This window comes from Felis catus, chromosome F2, assembly GCF_018350175.1.
Source record: "Felis catus isolate Fca126 chromosome F2, F.catus_Fca126_mat1.0, whole genome shotgun sequence".
NCBI lineage: Eukaryota > Metazoa > Chordata > Mammalia > Carnivora > Felidae > Felis > Felis catus.
The window spans coordinates 39150271-39177146 of record NC_058385.1 but is presented as its reverse complement, the minus strand read 5'-3'; the positions used below and the strand labels follow the sequence as shown (position 1 = coordinate 39177146).

The window sequence follows — 26876 nt, the reverse complement described above, 5'->3', positions numbered from 1 at the left end:
TTTGCCTGGGGAGCCTCGCAGCCCTCGATCTCCTTATTCCTTGCTGAGCATAGGGGAGAAGTCTTTAGAACGTAGCCTTTTTTTTTTTAAAGATTGGGCACCTCAAATCCCAGCTTGCCCCAGCCTGGCTGCTGCTCCCTGAGGGAACCTGCAGAATGTCGCTTTAAGGAATAGCTAGTATTCCTTTCCTGCACGACCAGTCACTGAGGCCAGGGCGAGGGAGTGAGGACCAGGAGAGCTGGAGAGGCCACTTCAGACCAACTTCATGTGCTTAATGTAACTCTGAGCCCCCTTGAATTTTTAACTTCGCTTCCCTTAATTAATCTGCCCAGGGCCTGTGTATAAATGGCTGTCCACAGCTGCTGCAAATTGATTTATCCCCTGATAAAGGTCGGGTTGCTGACCAAAGCATTTTCTTTCTACCTTCTGTGTGAACTGAAATCTGTTTTACAGGTTTTTGTTTTTTGTTTTCTTTTCCCCTCTCCTAGTCTCCTTTTAAACATCTGTATGCTTTTTAAGTGCACTCAGTGGCTTTTATTATCTTCCCCCTCCTTTTGCATAAAACAGGAGTGGAACTGGTTCTGTGCCCAGTGAGCCCACACTCACTAGAATACAAATTGACCAGCTTCTCTGTGATAAACGGTTTGTTAGTGTTGGGGGCCTCCTTTTAGTTTATCTCTGTGTTTTGCCTTGACCATGTGAGTATTCTGCTGTGCCCAGTTTCTCCTGTCACACAGTTCCTTAGAAAAGGTCAACAAACACCATTGTTTCTTAAACCATCATAGCCCCAACCTGGGCGTTTATGTCAGCTGTGATGTGGACAAACAGCAGCAAATTCATACTTCTGTGGATTTTCCCCCTGATTTCTCCTGAAAGTCTAATTTGGTATTAACATTACCGGGGCTTTCAAATAGCATAGATAGGGCTGTCTGGTTTCCTTTCCTTTTTTTTAGTGGTTGTTATTTTTTAAGGGAGGTCTGATCATCTCACCCAGGATTCATCAGGGAATCTTAGTTTGACCCAGGCTTTTCTTACAGCCAGGATGGATGCTGAGGAACTTGAAGACTATCATTGATTTACTTGTACTGTATTTAACATTTGGTATTTCTTTGGTTTATTCTTTCAAAAGAGAAAATTCCAACCCAGTAACCCAGGAATCAGGCTCATTCTGGGTGCATGTTAAAAACCGACTTTACCTAAGATTTATGCTAAGAGAAGAACTTTATATTAAAAGCCTTTGTTTAAGCATTAATAATTTTGTTGTAAACCATTTAGACAGCACTTTATGTGGAAAGCTAAATATTGAGTGGGAGCATTTGAGTGTGTATTTCTCCACACCTAGTCCAGTTCACATCTAATAAAAGCAATGGGGAAAATGGTCTATTTTTTCCTTAATGTTTGGACAACTCAAAGCAGCCCAGAAGTCTTTGAAATGATATTTTCCTTTGTCAGCGTGGTCTCTGTGACCCACTAACACTTGCTATTAATTTGATTTTTCAAAAACGATTCTTAAAGGACCTTCCTAACAAGAGGCATTATACTTGCAATACAATGCAAACTGCACTATTCAATTGGAAGTTGCTGGAGAGAGTAGGGCAGTGTGTGGTTGCAGCCACAGCACTGCAGCTTTTTAATATTTTCACGATTTGTCTTTCCTGAAGAAAAGTGAAATCTTGCTCTTAATGCCAGCATTGGATGATGAGCTCTCCCATCGAGGGGGTTAGTCTTCATGTTTGCAGAGAAAAGAGCCCTTCAAAATTGCAAAGAAATACACAAACGTAAGATGCCATTATCATTTATTTTATTGGAAAATAGAAGCTTAGCCAAAAAAAAGACTCACTTTTTTTTTTTTTTTTTAAACATTGAAAAGGGATCACGAGAAAGAAATGCTTCCAATAGGAATGCTGGCCAGTGGTTGTCAGTTTAGGACATTCTTCACTGTCAAATCCTGTTTCTCACTTCTTTGATATGAACATCAGCTGACAGGCACTGAATACGGAGCCTTCTTCATTGAGGTTTTATGCAGGCAACATAGCTCTTCATAGCAAAGCAGTCTGAAAAATTGGCACCTGCAGGATTTGCATGTGAAAAAAACCCCGAGTCAGTTGCATTTTACTGGAGTCTATTACTGTAAGTTATGTAAGTTCAGTGAGAAAAGCTATTTATTGCTGTTTGGGTGTTTAAAAGTTCTTTTGTTTTATGGACACCTTATTCCTCATATAGTGATCCACAGGCTTTATTGATAGCAGAAGCAGAGAGACGTGATCTCTGGCTTCATACAAGTGATTTATTATGGAACGGAGTAATTTTTAACCATGTGCTTACAGAGTGCACTTATAGTCATAGTTAATTTTTTACACGTGGCTTAAAAATGATGAACTTAATACAACTTTCAGAGTCATTGATCAGAAGTTAAATACATAAAATTAAGTGAACATAAATATCCTTTGAAAGCAACCCAGGATTTTAAGTTATGTTCTTTACTAGCAAGTTAAAATCTGTAAGAAAAAAATTAAACCTGTCATACGTCTAAACTTGAGGAAAAATGTGTCCCCCCCCCCACCCCACACTTGTTAAATTGTCACTTGAGTGCCTTTTAAAAATATCGTATTTGACCCTATTTATGCAAAATAATGAACAACGTTAGATCCACTGAAACACCTTTGTGAACCTGGTATTATCCATCACTGGGAATATTTTATCCAGAATAAGTTATTATTACCCAAAGAGACACCTTCCAACTTCACTTTTTTACAGCCATTAATATAAGAGTTCCTAAATAATGTTTAAAGAACAGTGAACATTTTATTAAAGCAAACATTAGTTCAGTTTAATGGAGGTAATTGTAAGTGATAAGACAGAGCAGGTTATCTCTGTGTTGTTTAAACAGAAGGAGCTACTTTGCACCATTTCCAGTGGCCATCTGTAGAAGAGAAGGGTTTGCACCTGTCTGTCCACACTAATTATAGATTAGGGCCAAAGAAATGAAATTCGAGGAGGTTTTCAGCTAATGAAATCCATACTGATTTTATTGTAAATGCGTTTTATGTAAAGAGGGTGATGGTTGAGTTATGAGTGAATAAATCGGTATGTAGCTGCTAGGCACTTGGTTTTGAAGCACAATTCTGCTGCGTTAACCTTTGATATTCAAAAAAATAAAAATAAAAAGGACAAACAACTTAGGCATGGATGCTAGCCTTTGTTTGCCATCCCCAGCTACAATTTCGTGAGTAGCAGTGAGGTTCAGTGTACAATTTAAAAATGTGCTGTAAAGCAGCTTAAATGTTAAGAATATTCTAATGTGTTGAAATGCAGATGAAGAAGGGAGGTTTTGTTTTAACTTAGGTGCGTAAGACATTGGAACATTAGAAAGCTTTTTTTCTTTTATCTGCATTTCTGTTTCACATCCATGAGAAATTAAAGCAAAACGAGTGAGGAATGCGTTCTGCAATGAAAGGTCACATGAATGTCTACCACATCTGTTTATAGTAATTATGAACATAATTAACATAAGAATTACAAATGAAATAATGACAAGCTGAGCAATGAGATATTATGCCATAATGGTCATATGTTGGAATTCTCACATTATAGCACACTAGAATTCACATACTCAAAGAAAGAAAGAAAATGCTAGATTTTTATCTGAATTAATGCTCCCAAACTTATCTGCCTGGGGCAGATGGACTTCTTGCTCTTATAGGAAGGTAACCTATTATTAAGAAAAGAACTAGTTGAAATTAAGATTTCTGGTCTCCAGCTTGGACTTTAAGACAGCTGTGATTATAGAAACCACTTTCTGTTGTACGCTGATTCTGTGATTATGCTTCTTGATTATTATATGGTGTTCTTTTTTTTTTTTTTTTTAATTGAACGCTTTGCAGCAAAGTATTTGCTTTGGAAGAGAGTCATGGATTCTTCCCATTTGAGAATTGGTTGATCTTTTCTAGAACTGTGAGCCAAAAGTCAATGAACAAACAAGGTGGTACTAGGAGTGCTGTGCATGTACAGAATAAGAACATTGGCAGATTAGGTTTTGCACAGTTTTCTTCCTGCCTTTAGTGTTTGGATGCTTAAAAAAAAAAAAAAATGTAAGCCTTTTCTGGGTTTGAAACTAGGAGTGCGTTGTTTTGTTTTTCTAAATAGCATTTTGTCCCCCCAAGAGCTTGTAAAAATGTAGTGGGCATTTGTAAGTTGTATTTGTCTTCTTCCTAGAGTTGTGTTGGTTTTACAGGTATTTGCATGTCGGCTGTGTCCAAATTGATCTAACTAAAATGTTATAAAGAGGAAGGTATGTGTGATTGCGTCTGGTTATTCTGAATGCAGTTTTCTGTAACAGCTAGAGAAAAGGTGAAAGGTGAGCTTTTATGAGAACTCAAATGATACTCCAGAAATCTGTTATTCAACTTAAAACATGTCAGAATGACCGATTTTCACCCATTTAAAGTTCACTTGATTTTGTAAGGTGCCCTGCCAAATGGCTTACTTCCTACACTTGCACCCCTCTCTAACTACTGAACCTGGCCACTTTTTGAAGATTTATGGAGAAATATTACCTTGTTCTCGTCTCAGTGATAACCACGAGGTTTTCCACATTATTGGATTACTGGAGGATTGTGGCAGACCCCTTTTTATCTGACATTCATTGCATGACAAGATTTTTCACACGTGCCCTTCCCCCCACCTATGTCCAGCTTATTTTCACTTTGCCTTACCTGTCAAGTTTTTCTTAATTCTTTTCTTGGGGTGGGCGCATGGGGTTGGGTGGGGGTGGGGGTGGGGGGTGGGGTCCACCACACATGAAACTGGTTTTTGGCAAAGTGTTCTGCAGGGGAGTGGTGATGAAACAATGCCTCTTCTCAAATTTGTCTCTAAGAGACTGTCTTCCTTTTCTGTGTTTTTCTCTACTAAGTAGCCTTATGCTTCCCTCCCTGCTACCGTTTTGTCCCTTTCTATCAAGATCCCTATGTAAGCTATGTTATAACCCGGAGTTTCACTGCGGCTGGGGTTACGGTGTATGTCATGCACAATTATGCAGTTTATTGGCTCCTTCATTCTGAACTTGCTCTCTTCATACTGCAGTGAGAGCTTCTTAACCAAGCTTCAGTGCCTTGAAATACAACACAACCAAATACGCCCCCTTCCCCCAATAAAATAACCTTCTTTGCTGCATTATCTGCACTCCATTAAGGATCTGATCAGATGTTCAGATTGTCTGATGGGTGCATTTAAAAGTGAAAAGGGGCTCCCATGGGACTACTCAGGTGTATCTCCCTCCTGACCCTGCTGGGGTGGAGGGTGAACTCTGGTCTGACGGAGGAACATTAGCTCTTGCTTGTTCTCTGATTGATTCTCGGGCTCTGGGTGGGTGAAGAGCTGTGAAGCAGCTCAGGCTGAGATTGATTGCCTCAATTTCAAATTCCCACCTCCAAAATAGACTCTCAGATGTATACATAGGGAACCCCCTCCCCCAACACAATTTCTGGAGGTGGAGCAGGTGTCTAAGTCACCTGTAGCTACCAATCACAAGTGGTCCTTCTTATCACAGGGATGCTGGCTGCACAAGTCTTCTGCTGGGACACTTTCAAGCCCAGGGAAAGACATTTCAGATCTGTGTCCATCTCCATTGGCATGGGTAGGGGAGGGCTGGAATTTAGGAGTGCTGGGGCCCGCAAAGAAAGGGACAAGAACTTCCACTTGAGGTTGGTCTGGAAGACTGCAGTAACTGCTGTGAGGGCTCAAATAGGTTTGTTTTGCAAATTGTGGCAATTCGAATGGAGGTGAGGTGGTGAATGTCTCATTGTTATGCTCTGCCGAAAAGGGGACTCTTGATCCCTTCTGACCTTGACAGAACCTCCAGAACGGTCACAGTCTGGCCCTGGAACCTGGGCGATGCAGTTTGCTAGTCTGCATTCCTCCCTTTTTCTGGGAGGAGGGGCCAGTTTTGGGGATTGTAGGCAACCCCCAGCGCCGGCTGTCACCCTCAGCCAGCGTTGGGGTACCTTGTGCCCACTGGCCACCCCCCCCATCCTGGGGCCTGAGCCCCCACCCCCTCCATCCCTTTTGGTTTCTTCCCTCCAGCCTGTGTCTCTCCCCTCTCCCTCGCTCCCTCTCTCCCACTTTTCCTCCCTCTCCCGCTCCGTCTCACACGCACCCTCTGTTTATTTTCCTGCTTCCATCTGGGCCCTGCTGATATTGTAATCACCCTGATGCACGTTGGCTTCTCTCCTCTCCCTCCTGCGCTCACACACTCACTCACACACAATGTGCCATCCTGACAAGCCTTTTACTTCTGATAAGCTCCGATGTGTGTTTAATGAATACAAAGCCGCGGTCTGGGTGCCGCCTCGGCTGCGGCCGCCTCTCCTGCGCTCCTTTGCCAGAAGGTAATCTCCGTGAACGGGGAGGGGAGGCGAGCGGGGAGGAAGGAGGGGTGGGAAGGGGGGGGTGGGGGGAGCGGGGAAGCTGCTTTTCTCTTTCCCTCTCTCCCTTTCCAAATGATTCAGAAGTCGATAAGACCAGGAGAAGTGAAGATGTAACATGTTATCTGTCGCTCCTCTTAGCTGGCGGAGAGAATTTACATTTAAAGATTAGCAGAGGGAGAAAGAGAAATCTGCCTTTTGTTGTGTGGGGTTGAGGAGGAGGCATCAGTCCTGGCCTGGACGCTATCTCCCATCACCTCTGCTATCCAGACAGGACTCACCGAGGTGAGATTACCGGAGGGCCTTATCTTTAATTGGGTTTAGTTTTGCCAGTCTGAATAGGTTTAAAGAGACTCGATAAAGGGGGAACAATAGATTATTTATTGACTGAATGCTGAAGCCTTTAGATGAAGAGGGGAGAGAAAAAAGCTGCTTAACAACTTGATTAGTTTATTTTAATTTTTATTTTAAGGTGAGCCTGTCTCTCTTGTGGTGCAGGGAAGGGCCGTGGAACTTAGGCGAAACTGAATGACTTAAATGTCTTATTCTCTCTTCATCCTCCACCCCTCCCCGCTGTCACTGCCATCTCCCTTATTTTAACTGGAGTTTCATGTACCCCCTCGGTTTAGGATTGATAAACTGAGCAAAAAGGGTAGTGGCTTTTGGAATTGATCCTTCGTGTTTGGTTTTGTGTGACTTGTTTTGAATGGGTGTTGGATTGATGTTAACGGTGGTGCCTACTTGAATGAGTGAGCAAAGGGAATGAAGGCTACTTTTAATATGCAATTGGTTGATTTTATGGTGTGGTTTCAACATGGTTTGGAGGAAAAAAACATCATTCTGACGCTGTTAGTTAGATTTGTATTTTGGATTTGAAACACGGAGTTTTTTCCTTGGAGTGGGTTTAAAAAAAGAAGAGTGAAAAAATGTTTTATTGACTCAAGAGTGTCTTTCAAAAAATTACGGTATCAACTTTGTAATGTTCTTAAAATGGACAAGAGTGAAGAAATTATCGTTTGCCTCCTACACATCATCAACATAGGTGTTTTCATAGGTAAATATGATCCAGTAACTAAAAGCCTAATTAAAATTTGTTTAAAGCCAGGGGGGGCATGTTTCCTTGTTGAAGGCGGCAGATCGATTGGGTAAGACAATAGAGACCCATTATTTCACTTCCATTGACTGAGCATATTGACATTTCAGGTTTGCTGTTGCCTCAGTGAGCATGATGAAACACTGAAATTCACAGACCAACTGGCCAGAGTGGCACATACATTACCGTATGTCATTTCTGCCTTCAGGTTACCTTATCACCCAGGCAGAATGGGAATGGACAACCCGGAATCCTTCAGAAGGGGTAGAGCTCTTTTGGCTAAGAAACCGACAGGTAGCATGTCTCACGAGCACCTTTAATTTTACCCAGAATGGGGTGTCACAGAGAAACATGTGGAACACTTTTGTTTAAAAATCTGAGCTGCAGCCCAGCTATTAATCTTGCACATAGTACATATAAGGATACCCATTTTCAAGATTGATCTTTACCTGGTCTCAGATAACTCCAGAGAGCAGTTGGTCACATCACGTAGGTGTTTACCAGCTTGTGCTTGGGTATTAACTGTGCTGCCCCAGTCCGGGGCACTCAGACATTAGAGCACCTGCTAAATCTGTATCTATAAAAGAATATGTAAGACCCCTTCCAAAATAGGGCCTGACTTCAACTTTTTTGTTTCCTCTTTTCTTTTGGTGGGTACAAAAGCGAAAATTGGATATATATGTCTTTTATGCCCATATACATGGTGTAGACCGTAATCAGTAAAAACAAATATGTGTATATTCCAAGCAGAGGCAGAGAAAATAGTAAGTATTTTTGTTATCTTCTTAGTATAATCTGTCCTTTTATACACTTCACATAGTCTTTGCATAACACAACTAAGTATTAGGCAAAACTGAGTCAAAGAAATTTGAGTCATACAGAAGTGAATATGGGGAAAAAAGCAGAAGGGACTTAACGTATTTTTTAAAAAGTTCAATGAAAATATAAAACTATCGTGAATATGCTTTATACACAGCAATTGTTGCCATCAAGTAGGTGACTGATGCCCTTTGCAGTGTTTAGAACAAAACTAGTCCTTTATACCATTTTCATGAAAATGTTAGGTTTCTATTTGATCAGCAGGTGCTGTTGAGATGAAAGCCATGTGTAAATTTTCAGAAGGCCAAAAGTGTCAATTCAGAAAAGGAAAGTGATAAGAGAAAATGCAATCAGTTTTCCTGTTTTCAATTTGTGCAGGATTTGAAGAGCTGTTTTGTTAAACCGCTGCATCTGCTCCAATATGAATATTGAGCCACTTCCACTAAAAATAACAGCCTATAATTTGGAAGCTACTGCAGTCTTTTGTTAGTGTGAGTGGGTTATTTAAAAACAAAAAAACAAAAAAAAATTAAAAAAAAAAGACAATTTTCTATTCTGACAATCTCTTGCCTCATGTGCATTTTCATTTGTTGGCACTTTTAGCCTCAGCAGATAAATGGTATTATGCAATTAGGACCTTATCTTGTTTGACTGTGAAAGAGGTTTCCATAGGTGAAAATCCTGGTAATATAAAAAGGGTTCACACAAAACAAAATTTGTTTTTAAATAATCTGCTTAAATATAGTTATTTAAGTTGAGATATCTGTTCCTTACAGTCTCCAGTACTACAATTTTTAACTTGCTGCTGACTGTTATAACAAAGTTAACACTATTCCGTTGCATACTGAGCATTCTGTGATTTATTTCACCTTTAATATACCTGCAAATGTAAGTTTAAACTAATCAGGGATATTTTACCTAACAGGGCTTTCAGAATCATTTTTTTCATGCTTAAATAAAATGATTAAATTATGCTTGAGTGCCTGCATACAAAAGCTTTAGCTTCTATAGTACTGCTAATCAAATAAGTTTTATGGACAGGGAAAGCACCACATTAGAGAAAAATTGGATGCATTCTACCAGTGACATTTCTAGGAGAGACAAGTTCTTTTTAAATCATCTAATATTAATTAAGAAAACCCTCACACATCTTAAATAATCATAATAAAAATAATACTTCATCCCTTTAATAAGAAAATGAAGGGCATTGCTCTCCATGTAAAACTGGGCATAGAGAATTAAGGTAGGAGGGAGACTGATGACATTTGGATCGGGTTCAGTATTGACTCTGTCCACAACTGCTCTTGGCTTGACTTGAGGCTAGAGAAATTGGTCCAGGTGGAGACGTGATCACTCCATAGGATCAGTTAGAGCTATGGCTTGACACTTGAATGGCCAGACACACTCTTCATAGTTAAGCTCAGAGTATCTCCAGAATGGATTAAGGGGAAGACGGACATGGGGACACAGTAGTAGGATGGATATTAACAAAGGCGGCGTTTCTTCTGCAATGCCTACTCCAAAGAAGAGGTAGGAGAGGTGTTGAGTGTGTGTACCTGTGATCACATGTATGTAACCAGCCAAAGAATAATGCTTTTTAAGAAATGTCATTTCCAGTTGGATGCCAAAGTGTGGCAAATCTTTCAGAGACCTGGGCAGCCATGGGGGTGTATTCCCTGGTACAGCACCAAGTTCTTTGCCCCTCTCAAGAAATGGTATCGAATCACATATCAGTATAAGAAAGAAACGTGTCTGCGTTAGGGATGTGATCTTGTAACGAGTTGTTTTGTGCTGAAGCCACCTTCGGCGTTGAAGCCTCTGTACCTTGTAAGGCGTCAACAGGGGGAAGCTTCTTGTGACTCTTCAGAATGGTCATGCTTTATAAAGTGGCTCTTACATCGGAGCCACTGATAAAGCAATGCGCCACGGTTGAGGTTGAAAGCATGAGACCCTCCTGTTTGCCAGAGTTGAAAACGGTCAGTGCTGCTGAGAACCACTAGCAATTTCACTGACTGTGAGGGATCTACTTACAAACAAAACAAAACAAAACAAAAACTGCTTTGATAGCTCTAATTGAGATTACCTTATAATACAATTCCTGAGGGAATAAAGCAGGCATTTGTTTTGGAGATTTCACATTGGTCAAGCTCTCTAAAGCAAATCACCAGTTGAGTGAATAGGGCCTTTCGAATATAGATCTTGTCGGATGAGGACACAGATGTAGAAATTTCCCATTTGTCCCACAGTCGCAGCAGCTCTAAGTACCTTAGGGAATGTGATTGACTAGATTCATTAATTTTTCAACAGCTGGGTCCTAGACCTCTTCTGAGTGTGCACTGACCAACCACCTAGTTGTTGGTCTTGGGAGAGAGAAGAACTGACAAACATTAGAGATCTGCTGTGAGCCTGGAGTTAACCTTCCCATACGTTGTCATTACTGACTTTAAGTCAATTATAAACCAGCCTATCACTTCATTTCGAACACTTGGGAAATGTCTTAGTGGCTCTTCTGGCTAGACCTTTTGCCTTAATATGGAAACCTGAGATTTTCTTGTGTCTCCCAACTTTATCACCTGCTTTGTTCCCAAGTTTGAATAATTAGAGGTTTATTTTCTGAATACATGGCTTAATATGCTTCTCAGCAGCCACGATCTGTGCACCCATTGTTTTCTTATGCCCTCACCCCAGCCTAGGAATCAGAGTTGGCTACTAGCTGATAGACATCCTTGGATATGCCCAAGTGTTTGCCAGTCTGTATCCCTCAGTACCTCCTAATCCAGGCTTTTCCCTTACTAAATTGTGTTCCCTCGTCCTGCACCACACCAAAGCCAAGAGGAATCAGGTTGTTATTCCCTTTATTGATCTCTGGAGCTCTCTTCTGCCCAATGTCCCTCATCCCCGAGGCTTGGCCCATCACACTTGGTCATACTGTATTTTGATCTCTACATCTTCTACTTGGCCGGGTCCAACTTCCCGGTCATTTCCTAAGAGGAGAGGGATTCTGCACTATTTGGAGTGTGCAGCTATACTTGTGTGCTGTAAAACGCTCTGTATTATAAAAAGAAAGATATGGTGTGTGCATTCCCCTGACGGATGGGTAAACTGGATTTCCCTTTCCAGCTCAGTCACTGTTTTGCTGTGTAGCCTGGGATGCATTCCAGCCTTCAGGTGAATTCTTCAGAAGTAAGATGAAGGGCAGATTCAGTGTTCCTTAGGCTTCTCAACTCTCTCATGTATGAGTTTGTGTGTGATGCTGAGAGGAGGCTTTTAAGGATTTCCCATGGTTAGGTGAATGAAAAAATTTCTTAATTTTTCATTTGGAGCTGGGGGCGCATCTCCTCTCCATATGGCTGGGAAATAGAATCAGTGTAGAACATCATCATCTCCTCGCTCTCCTCCATTGAAAAGAAGTGGCATTGAGCACGGGGAGACATTTTTTCCACAGCCATCCTGGATCTCAGATGACTGTCTAAAATTTTAGTTGTTACTCTACCTTTTTAAGAGGTGAATGATGGAGGAATGAGTCTGTTTATGCGGTGAGAAGGAATTAAATATTTCAGGTTTTGCTCAAGGAGAACAGCCTTTATGCTTTTACCTCATGGCTGCTGGACAAGATGAACTTGGTGCTTGGGGGCAGGAGTGAGGGGCTAGGAGCTAAACCATGGTGGTGATTAGTTGTGCTTACTAGGCATGCGCCGTATCCTGCTGTCTCAAGGTGTGGACTTAAGTCACTTGGAAATTTAGAAAGTGACCTCTATAAACCATTTTTGGAGAGAATTTGGTAAGTAACAGCTTCCTGAAATGAACAAGGGCGCATTATCATTTGGTTAGGAATCAGTTCTTAACTAAGACTGAAGTTACCCTATTTGTATTGTCTGAAGAAACAGTCTGCTATTGGTTTTAAGTGCCCAGTTATTACCAATAACACTTTGATTTCCTGCTTTAGTTTTTCAACAGTTTAGGCATTATTAGAAGTTTAAGCCTAATTTGTGAAATTGTCAATGAGGGAACTAGGCTGGATTTCTTTGGAACCTTGGAGCTATGGCATTCCCATACTTACTATTTGATGAAGGAGAGCACTTTGTTATCATCCAGGATGGCAGTAGGAACTTCTGCTGCTTACTAGGAATATCTGCAATTGGCAGGACTTGGAAGTTTGTTAGCAGTGGAAGCCACGCGAATTACTTTCGCTTCGCTGGTTGTAGAAGACTTTTGTGTTGGCATTCGGAGTTCAGTGGGAGGCCAAATTGAAGTGATTTTGCTTTTCTTCTTTTGGCCACCAAGGAGAATGCCTTAAAAGTATGAGCTCTTGGTTGGCACCTCACTTGACTGGATTGGTCATTGCATCAGAGAAATAATAGAGAAAATGTCATGAGATGTCATGGCAGTTTGTCTAAAGAAGCGCAAGAGCTGGGTGGCCGCTAATCATAGGAGAGGAAACAGTGCGAGCGCAGCGATGGGCTAGAGGTGGTCGGTAGAGCACGGGGAGGGAAAACTAGCTGTCTGATGCTATTATGAAGAGTATTTGAGAAGTCTTTGCCACCAGACCTTGTGGGGAGCGCCCCTGTGCCACTCAGGTAGGGGATCGGAGAGATCTTAGGAAAGAAGGTAGGTCGTGGGACCTGCAAATGCTGGGGTACAGTTGTGGTGCCAGGGAACCAGCACAGCAGCGTCGTGCACAGAGAGCATTGCGAATGCACATCCGGTTGGGCAGACCGAGTACCAGCACCTGGAAGGTCATTCCCCAGTGGATGCTGCACGTGTGGTGCAAGTTGCACCTCAAATGCAAAGTCTTAGAAAGTCGGTTGGTCCGTGTGGTTAAAACGAGATGTACTGTGCCCCGTTCCCTAACCTCAGGATCTAGGAAGATGTGAGCTGTAAGACAGGTCATGAAAGACTGCTAGTTTATTTCCTGAATCTATGCATATGTTATGTACACAGTGATGAGCAAACACAGCTGGGAAGAACAGCAGATGATATTGGGACTGGAAATGTGGTGTTTATCAGACTGACATAGTAATCCTTGTTTCCCGTGAAAGTGTTCTTTTTAAGTGACGGTTAGGATTCTGTAACTTTTACCGTGTGTCAGACAAGTATTCTCAACTACCTTTTGCGTACCTGTCACACATTCTCATTCTCATCTCTAGCTGGGTTTATTTATAAATGAGGATTTGGCCATATGTGGGTTTGACCTCTGATGGGAAGCAAACATGGACCATAAATTCTCATCCTTTTATTGAATAAGGATAGGTAGGTCCATTCAGGTCTAAATGGAACATAGATGTGATCAGTCTCCGTCGACTTGTCCAAAGCGAGCCTGGATTTGGCTAGAGGCAGCAGGTATAAAATATCAGAGGACAATATAAATGAAAGAGCAGTAAAATGAGCAACCCATTAAACCTAATTCTCCTATTTTTTTAAAAAACTATTTATTTTGAGAGAGAGAGGGTTCATGAGTGGGGGAGGGGCAGAGAGAGGGGGGGGGAGAGAGGGAGAGAGGGAGAGAGGGAGAGAGGGAGAGAGAGAATCCCGAGCAGGCTCCATGCTGTCAGCGCAGAGCCCGACTCGGGGCTTGATCTCACGAATCCTGAGATCACGACTTAGGCTGAAATCAAGGGTGGGACGTTCAACTGACTGAGCTGCCCAGGGGCTCCCAAATTTTCCTATTTTTAAAGAAACACATAGGCTCTTTGGGGAGTCCTAGTAATGACCCCTTTTAGATGATCTGAAAGAAAATTAAAAATTCACTCTGGCTTGTCAGTTGGGAGTAATAAATTGCTAAATATTTAATGGATGCCTGCTCTGTGCAAAACGAGGTGGTAGGTATCCATGAGTGGGTGTACGTGAAACTCAGTGCGTGCTCACGTCCCACTGAAGATAGACCCACTCAGGTCAAAGAAAACTGCTGCCTAAGTTGGTGAGCCTTCATGACTTAACCGATTAAATGCACCAGTAAATGAGATTTTTTTTTTGGGGGGGGGGGGGGCGAGTTGGAATTTCACCTTGTCTTAAAACAGGATTTATCAAAGTGAAGTCATCACAATGGGATTCTGAGCGGTTACAAAGTAGGGATGTGGAGTACAGAAACCCAGATGTGGGAGAGGCTTTCGGAGGACTAACGGGGTGGGGTAAGTGGGGCTGGAGAGAGAATAAATTAAAGAACGTGGCTGTGTCAAAAAGGACCCATGGGTGATGATTGGGAAATAAACAGATCATAACTGTCTTGAGTGTGAAGCATTTTGATTTAAGCTTTATCTTCCGAGCAAGCCAGAAGTTTTTAAAACTGTGTCCTCGGGGTGGGACGGGGCGCGAAAGCTGCCCGGCCCAGGTTCAGACCCTTTTATTTGTCTTAGCACCGTGAAACCAGAAAAATTCTGCTTTCACAACAAATTGCTCTATATGTTAGATTTCTCTGGCTGGACTTCTTTTGGACAAAGGGCGCCATGGGGAAGTAGATCTCACAAAAGCCAAAGTAAAAACAAAACAAAAAGTCGTGCTAGGTAAGGCGAAACCATGGACCCGGGTGAGGTCGCGTTTCTCAAGAGCTGGTCCGACAGTGACCAGTCGGACGGATCGGAGTGGAGGAACTACTGGAGGCGAACCAGCCAGGAAGCCGGTGGCAGCAACTCAGATTTTAGATGTTGTAGCAGGATGATCAGGATTGGGTCTGTAGGACACAAAGGAGGAGGCAGATGGATGAGGCATTGCAATGGAATAATCATTAGAACTTGGATATAGGGGTGAATTTAGAGAACTTGCATTATGTGTCCAGTGCATTTCTCTGGCCAGAATTTAGAATCACTCCGGTGGTTTAAGGAGAAGCTTCTCTACTCCTCACAGACACCGAGTGTCATGTGACTCAGAGTCTCAGCCTCCAGAGAGAAGCCTCAGAGCCCAGGGGTGTATCCCTGCCCCAGGGATTCCTGTGGTCTAGCCCCTTGTGGAAAATGGTGACAGGGCTGTGAAGTGATAGGTGTTCCTTCCAGAGTGGCTGTCGCATGGAAGATGTTTATTGATCTCTCTGGGACTTGGCTCCCTCCTGTGCTTTGGCTTCTTGCATGAATTTTAATCCGTTCTGAGATCCCTTCCGTTTTGTAGGTACCTCTGGGCCATGCGGGGTTAGAAGAAGTGGTGAGGTGGGTTGGGTCAGACTCTTAACTTTCCAGCACAGCAACCTACCTATTTGACATTTCTCAAACACCAAACTTGTATTTGCAGGATAATTTTTGAAACTTCATTCAACTGTAATGTTACATAGAGGAGAAAAGACAGGGAAACAGAGAGGAAGGAGTCAGGAAGAGGCCCTGAAAGAGCCGAAGCATGCTCACAAACCAGTGTGCCCCAGACTTTGTGGGGTCACACTCCCTGGGAGGGGAAGTGAGTTATTTCAACCCTCATTACTTGACAGTTATTTGAACCCACATTCATTCATTCAGTACCCCAATCGTCTGTAGACCAAATAATTTCATGCGATAACATTTTCAGATACACTTTAAAAGAACAAAAACGTGTTAAAACTTTACTGAGTTACTAGAAATTTGTCTTTATGTGCTTTCCGACCAGCAGATAGTAAATACAATACTATTATATGAAGGACCACAATTTTTTGTTTTAAAATAGAGGCCCCACATAGGAAAAGTAGAGGAATCCCTTTTGCATGTGAAAGGGCAGTATTGAATCCTTAAGATTAAGTTGCTTGCAAATCATCTTCCCTGTTTAAGGGATTTTAGTTATTGAAAGAAACAACGGGGAGCCTGGGTGGCTCAGTCGGTTGAACTTCCTACTTTGGCTCAGGTCATGATCTCATGGTTCATGGGTTCAAGCTCTTCATCGGGCTCTGTGCTGTCAGCACGGAGCCTACTTCAGATCCTCTGCCCCCCCCCCCACCCCGTGCCCCCGCTCGCTCTCTCAAAAACAAACAAACATTTAAAAAAAGAGAGAAACAACAACAAAAATCTACCAATTTCAGCACTTTTAGTTCTGGGTTCAAGATAATGTTACTTCGGGGTCTTTCACCTTGTTTTGTCCAGAATCATTTAATTTGAAAATATACTGGTAGTTCTCTTTTTACTTTTGAACTTTAACCAAATTTGGAGTTTGTGGTTTTGTTATAAAATCTCCCGGAGTGGAATTTTGTAAGACTTTTTTCCTCTGTTGTCAACTGTGCTTGATAAGAATTAATCACCGGCAGTCAGAAAAGGACTTCAGCATAAAAATCAATCTATAGTGTTTAAAAAAAATGAGACCAGCTTACATGTGTTGATGTGGAATCATTCCTGAGATATATTGTGAAGTGGGAGAAGCCGGGAGCAGAACATTATGTGCCATATGCTACATTTGTCCAAAAGAATATGCATACACTTCTCCTTGCAGAGATATGTACCAGCATCTGACAACAGGAGTTGCTTTGGGGAAGAAAGTGGGGCCCAGGCATGGTGATTGAAAGGAGATTTTTTTTGTTGTATGTCACCTTGGTCCTTTGAGCCTTTTTGCAAATCTCGTACGTGTTTCACTCACTGTAAAGTTAGAGATTGCAGCATCAGACCCGGATTGGCTGGTTCTGGGACCCTGTCCTTCTGGGGGAAAGTCATGCTTCTGTCTTCTCTGCCAAAAGGCAGTGGAGTGTGGAGGGGAAGCGGCCCAGCTTCCAAGTGCTGTCCTACTTGGTGAATCTCCTTCTACTCCCCCCTATTCATCTGGAAATCATTCTCATCTGGATAATCATGGCATGACCTCATAAGGTTGTCATGAGAATTACATGAGGTGTTATGTATGGAGCATAACTGTTAATAGAGACTTGCTTATTCTTAGAACATGACTTGGCCTCTTTGGAACTGCCCATCACGATTCTAGAAACCCCCTGTAGGACCTCTTCTCTCCACATGACCCTTCTCAGTCACCTTGCTTCAGCAAATCCTTAAAAGAACATCTAGCCCTATTTGATGTCTGGGGATATAGAGATGTTCAAGGCATACAACACTCTGATTTGCTAGACCTTTCTCACTTCAGCCTTCATTAAGACCCATTTTCCAGGGAACACACTTTGTCATCTCCTAAGTCTCCAATGAAACCACTTTCTGAAGACTTCATGATGTCTCTCCCTCAAACACTGAATTTGTCACATCCAACTCTTTGCTACTATCCGTCTGATTCAGACTTGTCTGCTGGTTGTTTGTAAGTCTGGGACAATTGGGGTACTATTTGATGCTTTGCTAAGTAAATTTTTTTTGAAAACTTATTTCTTGAACTCAAGTTACGTACTTGGTACCGTCCTGAAATATTTCATTGCTAAGACCTAGAAATCTTTGATTTCAACCGCATGTTGTTTCTCTCCCAGTTTCTATCTATCTCGGTCCCCTTTCATTGTGTTCTCTTATCATAGAATGTACAATTTATTGCTGCTGTATTTTGGCTTGTAAGTTTCTGCAACCAAAAAAACAATACAACCCCATCAGCTCTAGTCAAACTGTGCACTTGCATATTCACATGTGCACATCTTAACCCATTTTATTTTATTTTGTTTTAGTTATTTATTTATTTATTTTTACCCTGAAGTTCACAAGTGTGCTTTCTGTAAAGGGTGAACTCCCTGAAATTGTAAGGAAAATGCTGTGTGTAGGGATGCATTTGTGAGCTGAAACTGTCCCTTTGGTCAGGGACACAACAGGGCTAAAAACCATGTTAGTGGCTCCCAGCTTCTCCGCTCCCAGATGCCCCCCACATTATCGCTTTCTCTCCTTTGGCTGCCCAGGGCTGCTGTTTTCTGAGCAGATTCACGGGCTGAGGACTTTCCCCCTGAGTAACCTACCCTGGCCCCCAACCCCCCCCCCCCCCCCATCTTATCTTTTCTGACGTCGTACGGGATCCCAACTGCTCTGCTGCTCGATGAACTAGACTTACAACTAGGGAAGGTACTGGATAGGATAACAGGTCCATCTCCCCCCAAGATTCTGGGACTCAGAATACGGAAGCGAGTGAAAATACCGCTTTTTCCTTCCAGGTAACGTTTTCACTTGAAGACATCATTTCAGAAGAGCAGCCTTCTGTTCCTTCACGCAGGTGGCCGAGCAATTTCAGGCAGATATGCGTGCATGGTGGTGGGAGGGGACTGGAGGTCTTCACAGAATGAGGTTCACATACTATCTTACTGAGTCCTCACCTGGGAATGAACTCATTTCCTAAATCACTCCTAGAGGCTTTTTACCCGTGCCCCAGGTCATCCCGCATGTGTGCTGGGGCAACGTCTGAACCTAGGTTTTCTGATTCCGCACTGCTCTGTTCTAGGACTCACTGTCACTCTCCTCAAGTCTTCAAATCCTACCACCTAGGAGTTTTCCCCATGAACGGGGCCAGCCACACAGACGGCAGGTGGGAAAGATACTAAAGTTCAAATGGAAAAGTATCAAGATTTAGGACTGCTCTTAGAAAAGTTACTGTTTAGAGTGCAACAAATACCACTGTTTTGTAAGTTTCTGAGGTGGGGCGTGGGGAGGCAGGAAAGAGAGAGAAGGAGGGGAGGGAGATGTTAGCTGATGAGGAACAGCAGGAAGCAGATCCCGTTTGCCGCCGGACTCTTGTAGATCTCCTTTTTGAGGTGTGTGACCATCTACCATGAGTGCAGATACTTTTCAGAGTTTTGTTTTTCTTTCACGTGAAAGTTGCCAGCATGGAACAGATGCCTTTATTTGGAGAAACCAGTCTTTGGAAGTAATTGGTTCTCTCTCCTCTTATCCCCCAGAGATGATCTTCCACAGATGAAATTAGATGAGTAAAAAAAAAAAAAAAAAAAAAAAATTAATCAAAAATATTAGTTTGTGGTATTTTTTACTTTTCACTGTAAAATGTTTTAGGACCTGCGGTTTAATTCCACATATTTTGGAACTGTTGACTGATCATAAATATGTTTATCACTATTCGTACAGTAGTGACTTTCAGAAAGGAAAACTTATGGTCGAACTAGATCATTTTTGGGTAGTGACCTAATGCTTTTATTTTAATGCTCGAAACCATCGTATTAAAATAGGTAATACCAGCTTTCTACTATCAAGTGATGGGATCTGAGCACATGAGATCAAACAGTGCTTGCACTAGGGAGGCCAAGATAGGCACTTTCTAGTATTCTCTCTTACCTTCGTATCATCCTGGTAAGTTAGATATTACTATCCCACTTTAGAGATTTACATCTGAAGCTTGGAGAGGTTAAGTGACACGTTCAAGGTCAAATAGCAGATAAGTGTAAAAGCTGAGAGTCCAGGCCACCAGAGCACGCATGCAGTGGGCTTCCAAGTGGTCAGCGTGTGTAGGCCGCAGTCATTTTAGGATATTTTGTTTTATTGAAAATGAAATTAAATCTGTAACACAGGAGATATTTGAGAGCTTCCTGCTATTTAAAATTGCCTTGTTCGTTAACTTGTGGGTCATCCTGCATTATCGATTTGGCTAAAAATAATCATAGCTGGGGTGCCTGGGTGGCTCAGCCGGTTAAGCGGCCAACTTCAGCTCAGGTCATGATGTCGCAGTTTGGGAGTTCGAGCCCTGCTTCAGGCTCTGTACTGACAGCTTGGAGCCTAGAGCCTGCTTTAGATTCTGTATCTCGCTCTCTCTCTCTGCGACTCCCCCTCTCATACTCTGCATCTGTCTCTCAAAGTAAGTAAAAGTTAAAAAAAAAAAATCAGAGCTTAGTCTCCTGCCTTCTGGTTAATATATGTTGTAAAATAATATTTGAAGGATTTAAAAATAATCCTTTATCACAATATAAGAAAAAGGGCTTGAAGATAGACGAGATAGTGTTTGATCATCATTTATTCCTTTGCTCACTCAGGCAATGCTGAATGAACACTTTCTGTGAGCCAGGCACTGTGCTAGGCGCTGGGTATGAAGACTTGAGTAAACACAGCCCCCTTCCCTCGTGGCCCTTGTGATAGAATGAGTAAAGTCCATCAGGGTGGGTTTGAAGGCATAAAGAGAGAATAAGGTGAGAGCTCTTTCTAGTAGCAGGAAACTCAGTTGGTAAACACAGTTGGGAGCTAAGTCTATGTGTAAAAACTGCTAGAGTGTATTTACTCCTAGAGCTTGTATGGACTTAGGCTGAAGTTCTTAATCATGGTGTCCTACTGCTCAGTGTGTGGCCTCACAGCCCAGGAAGCCCTGGGTGTTTCCCATCTAGGCCTATGTACGTGTAGTACTGGTGGGAATGGGCTCAGGTGAACAATGGCAGGCAAACGTTGCCCAGCCAATATGGATCATAAATGCCCTTACGGTTAAAGGAAAGAAGGTGATCATAGGTCCAGGAGTGGTCAGGAAAAGGTTGATGAAGGCCACAGGAATTGAATTGGGCTTTATAGCATTTCAGTAGGGGGATTTCATTTGTTTCATTCTTTTTATTTGGGCTACTACTATGTGCCAAGTACAGTTTTAAGTATGGGAGGAAGAGCAATGAGCAAAACACACAAGACCACCGCTTTCCGAGAGCTTATAGTTTGGAATGGGGGAGGGAGACAAGTAATAAAGATGTTAATAAAGTTATTCCACATAGTGTTAAATGCAATGATGGCAATGAAAAATCAGGGTTGGAGAGGATAATGAGGGTGCTGGTGGTATTGTTGAGACTTTATTTTGGGTGGTTGGAAAATCATCTCTGAGAAGGTTGTACTTGAATGAAACCTTAGTCTTCAAAGGAGCCGGGCATATGCAACAATCTCTGGAATGAGGCCTGAGGTCGATGGACAAAGCCCTAAAGATGAGACAATGGATTATATGGGGGGGTTACCCCAGAAAGAGCTCCACCCTTACAGGGCATGGTCGGAACAGGGACTGAAAGGTGTAGGGTTAGTGCCAAATTATGGAGGGTCTTGAGTAGCAGAATGGCACAAGACTAAGGACTATGTTTTTCTACATGTGTCTCAGGGGATGAGTGGTTAGGACAGAGGAGGAGAGTCTGCATGAGTTTGTCGTGGAAGCTTAAGGAAAGCTGGTGCTGTGATGAACGACACTCAAATAACATAATGTCCCAATCACTTCCTGTTGGACACTGAGCATCGTCCTGAAGTGCAGCATGCACGGTGCTTGGTTGACCACTTCAGATTAGGGGGTTATAGGAGGATTTGTCCTGCAAATGAGATCATGGAGGCTTTGACAAAGGTAAGCTCCCATCCAGTGTCAGGGACTGTACTTATTAAGGTGATAATTAAGTCAGATATGATAGAACAGGTTCCTTTTGTGATAATTCCCCTTGGAATACAAAACTAATGGTGTTTTTATTAATGCGAACGGACGGTCTTTATTATTATAAAATCTTCTTATGAAAGGAAAGAGAAAAGTTAAGGTCTGACTCAAGCCAGGTTGATAGAGAAGTGTGTTTAAAAAGGTTCATTTGTGGAATAACTATACGCATATTATTTACTAAAGGAAAAATGACCCCAAACGTTGATATAATTCTCTAGAGAAATGTATTTAGGCAGTGAAGGGATTCCTGGCAGTGACTGAGAAGCACCGTAATGGAGAACTGCACTTGGTCTCTTTTGAGGTTGATTCTGATGTGTTGTAGTCTTTACATCCTATTAAATTTTTGAAAGATAAACTGATACAAGAATGATTTGCCAAGGCTAGCAACTCTTCCTTTTAAAACCTTGGCTCGGTGTACACGCTGAAGGGATGGGGGAGTAAGATAAAAGCATTATAAATATGAGGTTAACTGAATTCAAATAGAAGGTTCTCTCAAGTTATTGCATTCCTTAGAAAATAAATACATTGCGCATATGGTTAAGATTGATCAAAAAAGTATTCTGTATGCCAGTGATTACATTCCCATCTGTGATTAAGGTTTTCTGTCTGCATCTGGTTTTCGCATTATATTTCTGTAACAAGAATCCTTTATATAGCAGAGTTCACTTTCTGTATTTTCTATTAGCTGCAGCTTGAACTACTGCACGGATCGTAGATTTACACATGTGGTTTTCATTACTTCATACCATTGAGAAAAAGTAATATTTGTTTGGGAATGTATGTTTTCCACAATTTCCATGGTAATACAACATGTTGAGCCTTTTTAATAACACTCTTGTAGAACTACAAATTGTTTGAGGCATTCTACTCTTGGTGGAGCTTAGCTTTTAAACTTTTCTCAGTGTATGTTCCCCTCATAATGATGTATAACACATTTGAAAGCTGAGGATCTGAACAAAGCAATGATTAAAGATAAAGAAATTTTCCTCTGATTCGCAGGTGATACAGTCTTTAGTGTGGCATATGTATCACAGATATCTGGATGTATATTTAATCATGTTCAGTGCCATTACTTATATTATTATTTCATTTTGGAAGACCATTTAATGTGTTGGATGCATAAAGCACGAACATAATACTCCAAAGTCATTATTTTAAAAAATTTAAACATTAGCTTTTTAAAAAAAATTATTCTGTTGATTTTGATAGTGTTTCATATGGAAACTAGTTTAGTGGGGAAAATCCTCAAGGGTAACTTTAGGTATACGCTGTATATTATTTGAATGTGTATTTCTATGCCATGTTAACATTTGAGAATTTATAAACACGCTGCACATTTAAAGTATTTTGTAACACTATCTTCCTGCCAACTTTCCTCCATTCACTTCAGAATACTCTGACTAAAATAGACACAAGCTAAAAAGTGACACAGTATATTCCACCTAGGGGAAGAGGAATCATTTGTGACTGAGAAATGATCTTTTAAAGAAAGTTTGTCCACACAGTAATCTTATGTGCCTCAACACTGCGATCTACGACACCATTTTTGTTAATAAACGTAGCTATCACTATTTAGCAGTCACAAGAAGGAAGAAATAGACTCAGACTCCAGAGGGTTTATAGGTGCTTTGCCTCTTTCATTTGTCCAGTGGAGATTATGAACTATGGCCCACACAGGTACAATCCACTCTTATCAGTTCCTCTGATGACTTTAGTCAGTGTTTGCTGAAGCACAAAATATTATAAAATATCAACATCATGATTGAATCTAAGAAAAGTAGCCATTTTCTCCTCTTCCCCATAATGTTTGTCTAATCTCTATTTATAAAATATTCTTACCTTAGTATGGAAACATTGGAAATAGGATTGGGTAGAAACTTACCCATATCTCCATCTTCTAGGAACAGTTACTTAACATCTAGATGTATTTACTTCCAGTCTCCCCTCCTTGCACCCCATTCCACCCCCGGAATGGGACCGTTTACATATGCGTACATGTATCTATGTATTCCAGTCATTTTCTTATTGAAAATTTTGCTTTATGATTTGTTAGGTTACATGGTAAGCTAAATGTTTCCAAGTCTCGGCTGGGTGTTTTTACTGATCTTTGCTGAGTCTCCAGGCAATTTTCAACGAAAAAATACCTAGTACTGTAATTTTCCTGAATGTTATTTAATTTTTACCATAAGGAATAAAAAACAACTGATTGCATGATAGAGTCATAATGTCACCTATCAAGGGTATTGATTGTTTTTAATGGAATCTGTTTGTTTATATACATCAGATTATATTCACCAGTTTTAATTACTAGAGAGTACTTTGGTTTCTTAAAAAAAATAATAGCAATGGCCTTAGTAATACTTTTTGAGACTGCTTTTATAAATCTTTATTCCTTTGCATTTACTGAGTTGCTCCCTTTTGTGCATATGATTGTGCTTGAGTTATATAGTTCATAAATTATAAGAATTAAAGAGCGATACTTTTTTCTACACATAGTGGCTGTAGTAAGAATGGGCGAGTAATAGGCAGTCAATTAGTATTTGAGAATGGATGAATGAATGAATTCTAAAGCTGCCAAATCTAGCTGGAAAAATGAGAGAATTTTGATTACTTTAGAGAAAAAAAAGTAGTAGAAGTTGGTTTATTTGGTAAAGTGGTTGACCAATAATTGTTGTTACTAATATTTTAAAACTACACAGGTTACTTGTGATTATTATCAGTTGTTTAAAACCATTTGAGCAAATAATGGCAGTGTTTAAATTTCAGAACAGTGAAACAACGTGGACACCACTTTGTTTTGAAATAGAATTTAATTTGCATGTACTATTCTATAAAATAAAATAAACACGTAATGTTTCAAAACATTTTCTAAAGAAACCATGATCAATGACAAATTATTTAATATTTTATTGAGCAAGGTAAAAATCGAACACATTGTTTTAAGGTATTGATGTACATATGTTTTAAACCAGTCAAAGGAAGAGGAGTTGCCAGGTTGAGAAGGCATCCAGCTTTGAGTCAGATGACTGGAGTTTTAAGAGTCTCTTAGAGCATGTCATTACAGGAACTGAGAAAATGGAACTTGTTTTTGGACACTTCTAAAATTTAGAAGAGCTTGTATCTGTTTCTTAATACGAACAAAACAAAACTGGTATGTAGTATTATCGTTTAAGTGGACGGGTGTGATACTTCAGACTGGTTGTGATATATGCGTTTTCTTTCCCCTTTGTTGTCGTCAATAGAAAAGATTGATCTCTGGGCTGGTGAACATAATATCTGTCCCAGTCCGAAAAGGAGAGAGGAAATTAGCAGAGCGATTGGTGGAGAATGATATCTGTCAAAAGAAACACTTGGAGAGCACTGAGTTTAGTAATAGGTGACTGCCGGAAAAAAGGGAACTTTGAATATTGTCAAGGTAAGGAACAGACAAATATTTTGATTTTGCCATTTACTTACCAAAAAAAAAAAAAAAAAAAAGAAAGAAAAAAAAATCACTCTTATATTTTCCCTATAAATTATAATTGTGAAGGTTTGTTTTTTCTTCTTCTTTCCTCTGGTGCCTGTTAGTAAAGAATTTGTGTTATATATTTAAAAAAAACATTGTTTTTCACGTCTTTGGGTATGGGATTGGGCGGGGATCAATCAGCCTGGCTGTGGGAACCTTTGTTTGATAGCTTTGGGTCTGAAGATCTCAAATGATCAAGCACCAAATTTTTTTCCCACCCTCTCCTTGTTGCAGTGATTCTTGCCATGTTTCATAATACATCTGTTATAAGCTGAGCAATACTTGGAGTTAAAGAGTAAAAGCTATGCCATGATTTCTGTGTTTATTGTAACTTGAGATGGTGTTTTTCTAAAACAGTTTGTTGACTAAAGAGGGAAAAAAGTGCTTTCAATTTATGATTTCTTCTAATTGATCTGGATTTTTTTTTTTTTAACTTTTAGGTGAATGTTACTTCCTAAGCAGAATTCATCTTCGTAGGCACATTAAAACAAAAACAAAACAAAAAAATCTAACTTTAGGAAAACGGCAAATATAAACTGCGTATGTTACCATTTGGCAAGAGACCTCTTAAAGCCTGCAACATTTCAAAATGAAGGAGGACCCTGAATTATGGGTTCCAGAGAGTTGATGCCTCCTGTAGCCAGCTCAGTTTTAGGTTTAGTGGACTTGTGCAGAAGCACAGATGAATAAGGATGAGCCGTGCCAGGAAAAAGTTGAGAGTTAACACAAATGTCGTGTAATACTGGTTGGCACTCTAGTCATTGGGAAGGGAGTTTTGAAAGTCTTTGACTGCCTGCCTGACTACATGGAAAGAGGGGTAGCAAAATATTTACCATCTGTGGCCATGGTTCTGGAAACATCGCTGCTGGTGCCCACCCCACAGTATCTACTCTTGCAATTGCTGCAAATACTTATTGGCTTGTTCTGTAAGTTTCCAAGAAGGCGTTGGCAAATGAGGGTGTTTGTGTTTTTGAAAGACCACAGAAAATGAAATACTTTTCCGTGTAATTGCAGAATCCTTTGAGGTAGCCTAAATTGTGATTTCGTTTCTACCAAAACTAGTAGTTTTCTACTTTCGTTCCCCCTTCTTCGTCTCATGATGATGTTCTCCAAGAGTGAGAGAGAAGGCAAGGAATTCAGCTTTATTAAGTAGTTGAGACATCGCTCACCTCTGTTTCTACCTTCTCACCTCATGTACTATTGTTACTAAAAGTTAATTCTTTGAGAACTCGCATCTTGGTTGACTAGACTTCTCAAGTCCAAAACTAGAAAGATGTCAATATCTTAAAGGAAACTGATAATAATAATAATAATAATAATAATAGTAACAACAGCAACAACAGCAGCAGCAGCAACAGCAACAACCACTGCTTAAGAATTTGTTTCTTTTCATCTGCTATCAGCAGAAAGCACTTGTTTTAAAAGAGAATATAGCTCTGCTTTTTGCCTTATATATCTCTATGGGGGCTCTTAATAATATGACAAAATAATCTGAGATCCAGATTACCAATGGAAAAGGCTATTGGATTTAAACCCTTGAGCATATGTGGCAGATCCATAGTGTCTTGGCCTTTACCCACCCCCATCGCAGTACGATCTTACTCTCCTGTGGGCATACGGGCTCTGTTTGCGGCCTGCTGGCAGTGAACCATTGCAGCCTGGAAGATCCATATTGAAAGCAAAAGTGCATGACAAAGACACACATTTAAAAATGACTTAATGTACCTTGTTTGTTATACTATGCAAATCCTGGATTTATAGCATCAGGTAGCAAACACCATGCTGAGTTCTTTTGTTCCTATATGTGTGCGTG

The 26876-nt window shown here is 40.9% G+C and overlaps 1 protein-coding gene across 5 annotated transcripts in view; it reads left to right on the top strand.

Annotated features, from left to right (window-relative positions):
- The window catches only part of RUNX1T1 (RUNX1 partner transcriptional co-repressor 1), a 143335-nt gene that overhangs the window by 1793 nt on the left and 114666 nt on the right, over nucleotides 1-26876 (top strand). For 3 of the 5 annotated variants that reach the window (XM_023248600.2, XM_023248593.2, XM_045050130.1), the window contains exon 2: nucleotides 24801-24973. The exons of 1 other annotated variant lie outside the window; for it this stretch is intronic. In XM_023248600.2, the coding sequence (XP_023104368.1) occupies nucleotides 24886-24973 (88 nt within the window). In that variant the 5' untranslated portion in view covers nucleotides 24801-24885. Of the gene's footprint in view, nucleotides 1-6500; nucleotides 6708-24800; nucleotides 24974-26876 lie in introns of those variants that run through there. One more of the 5 variants, XM_023248597.2, reaches the window with a different exon arrangement.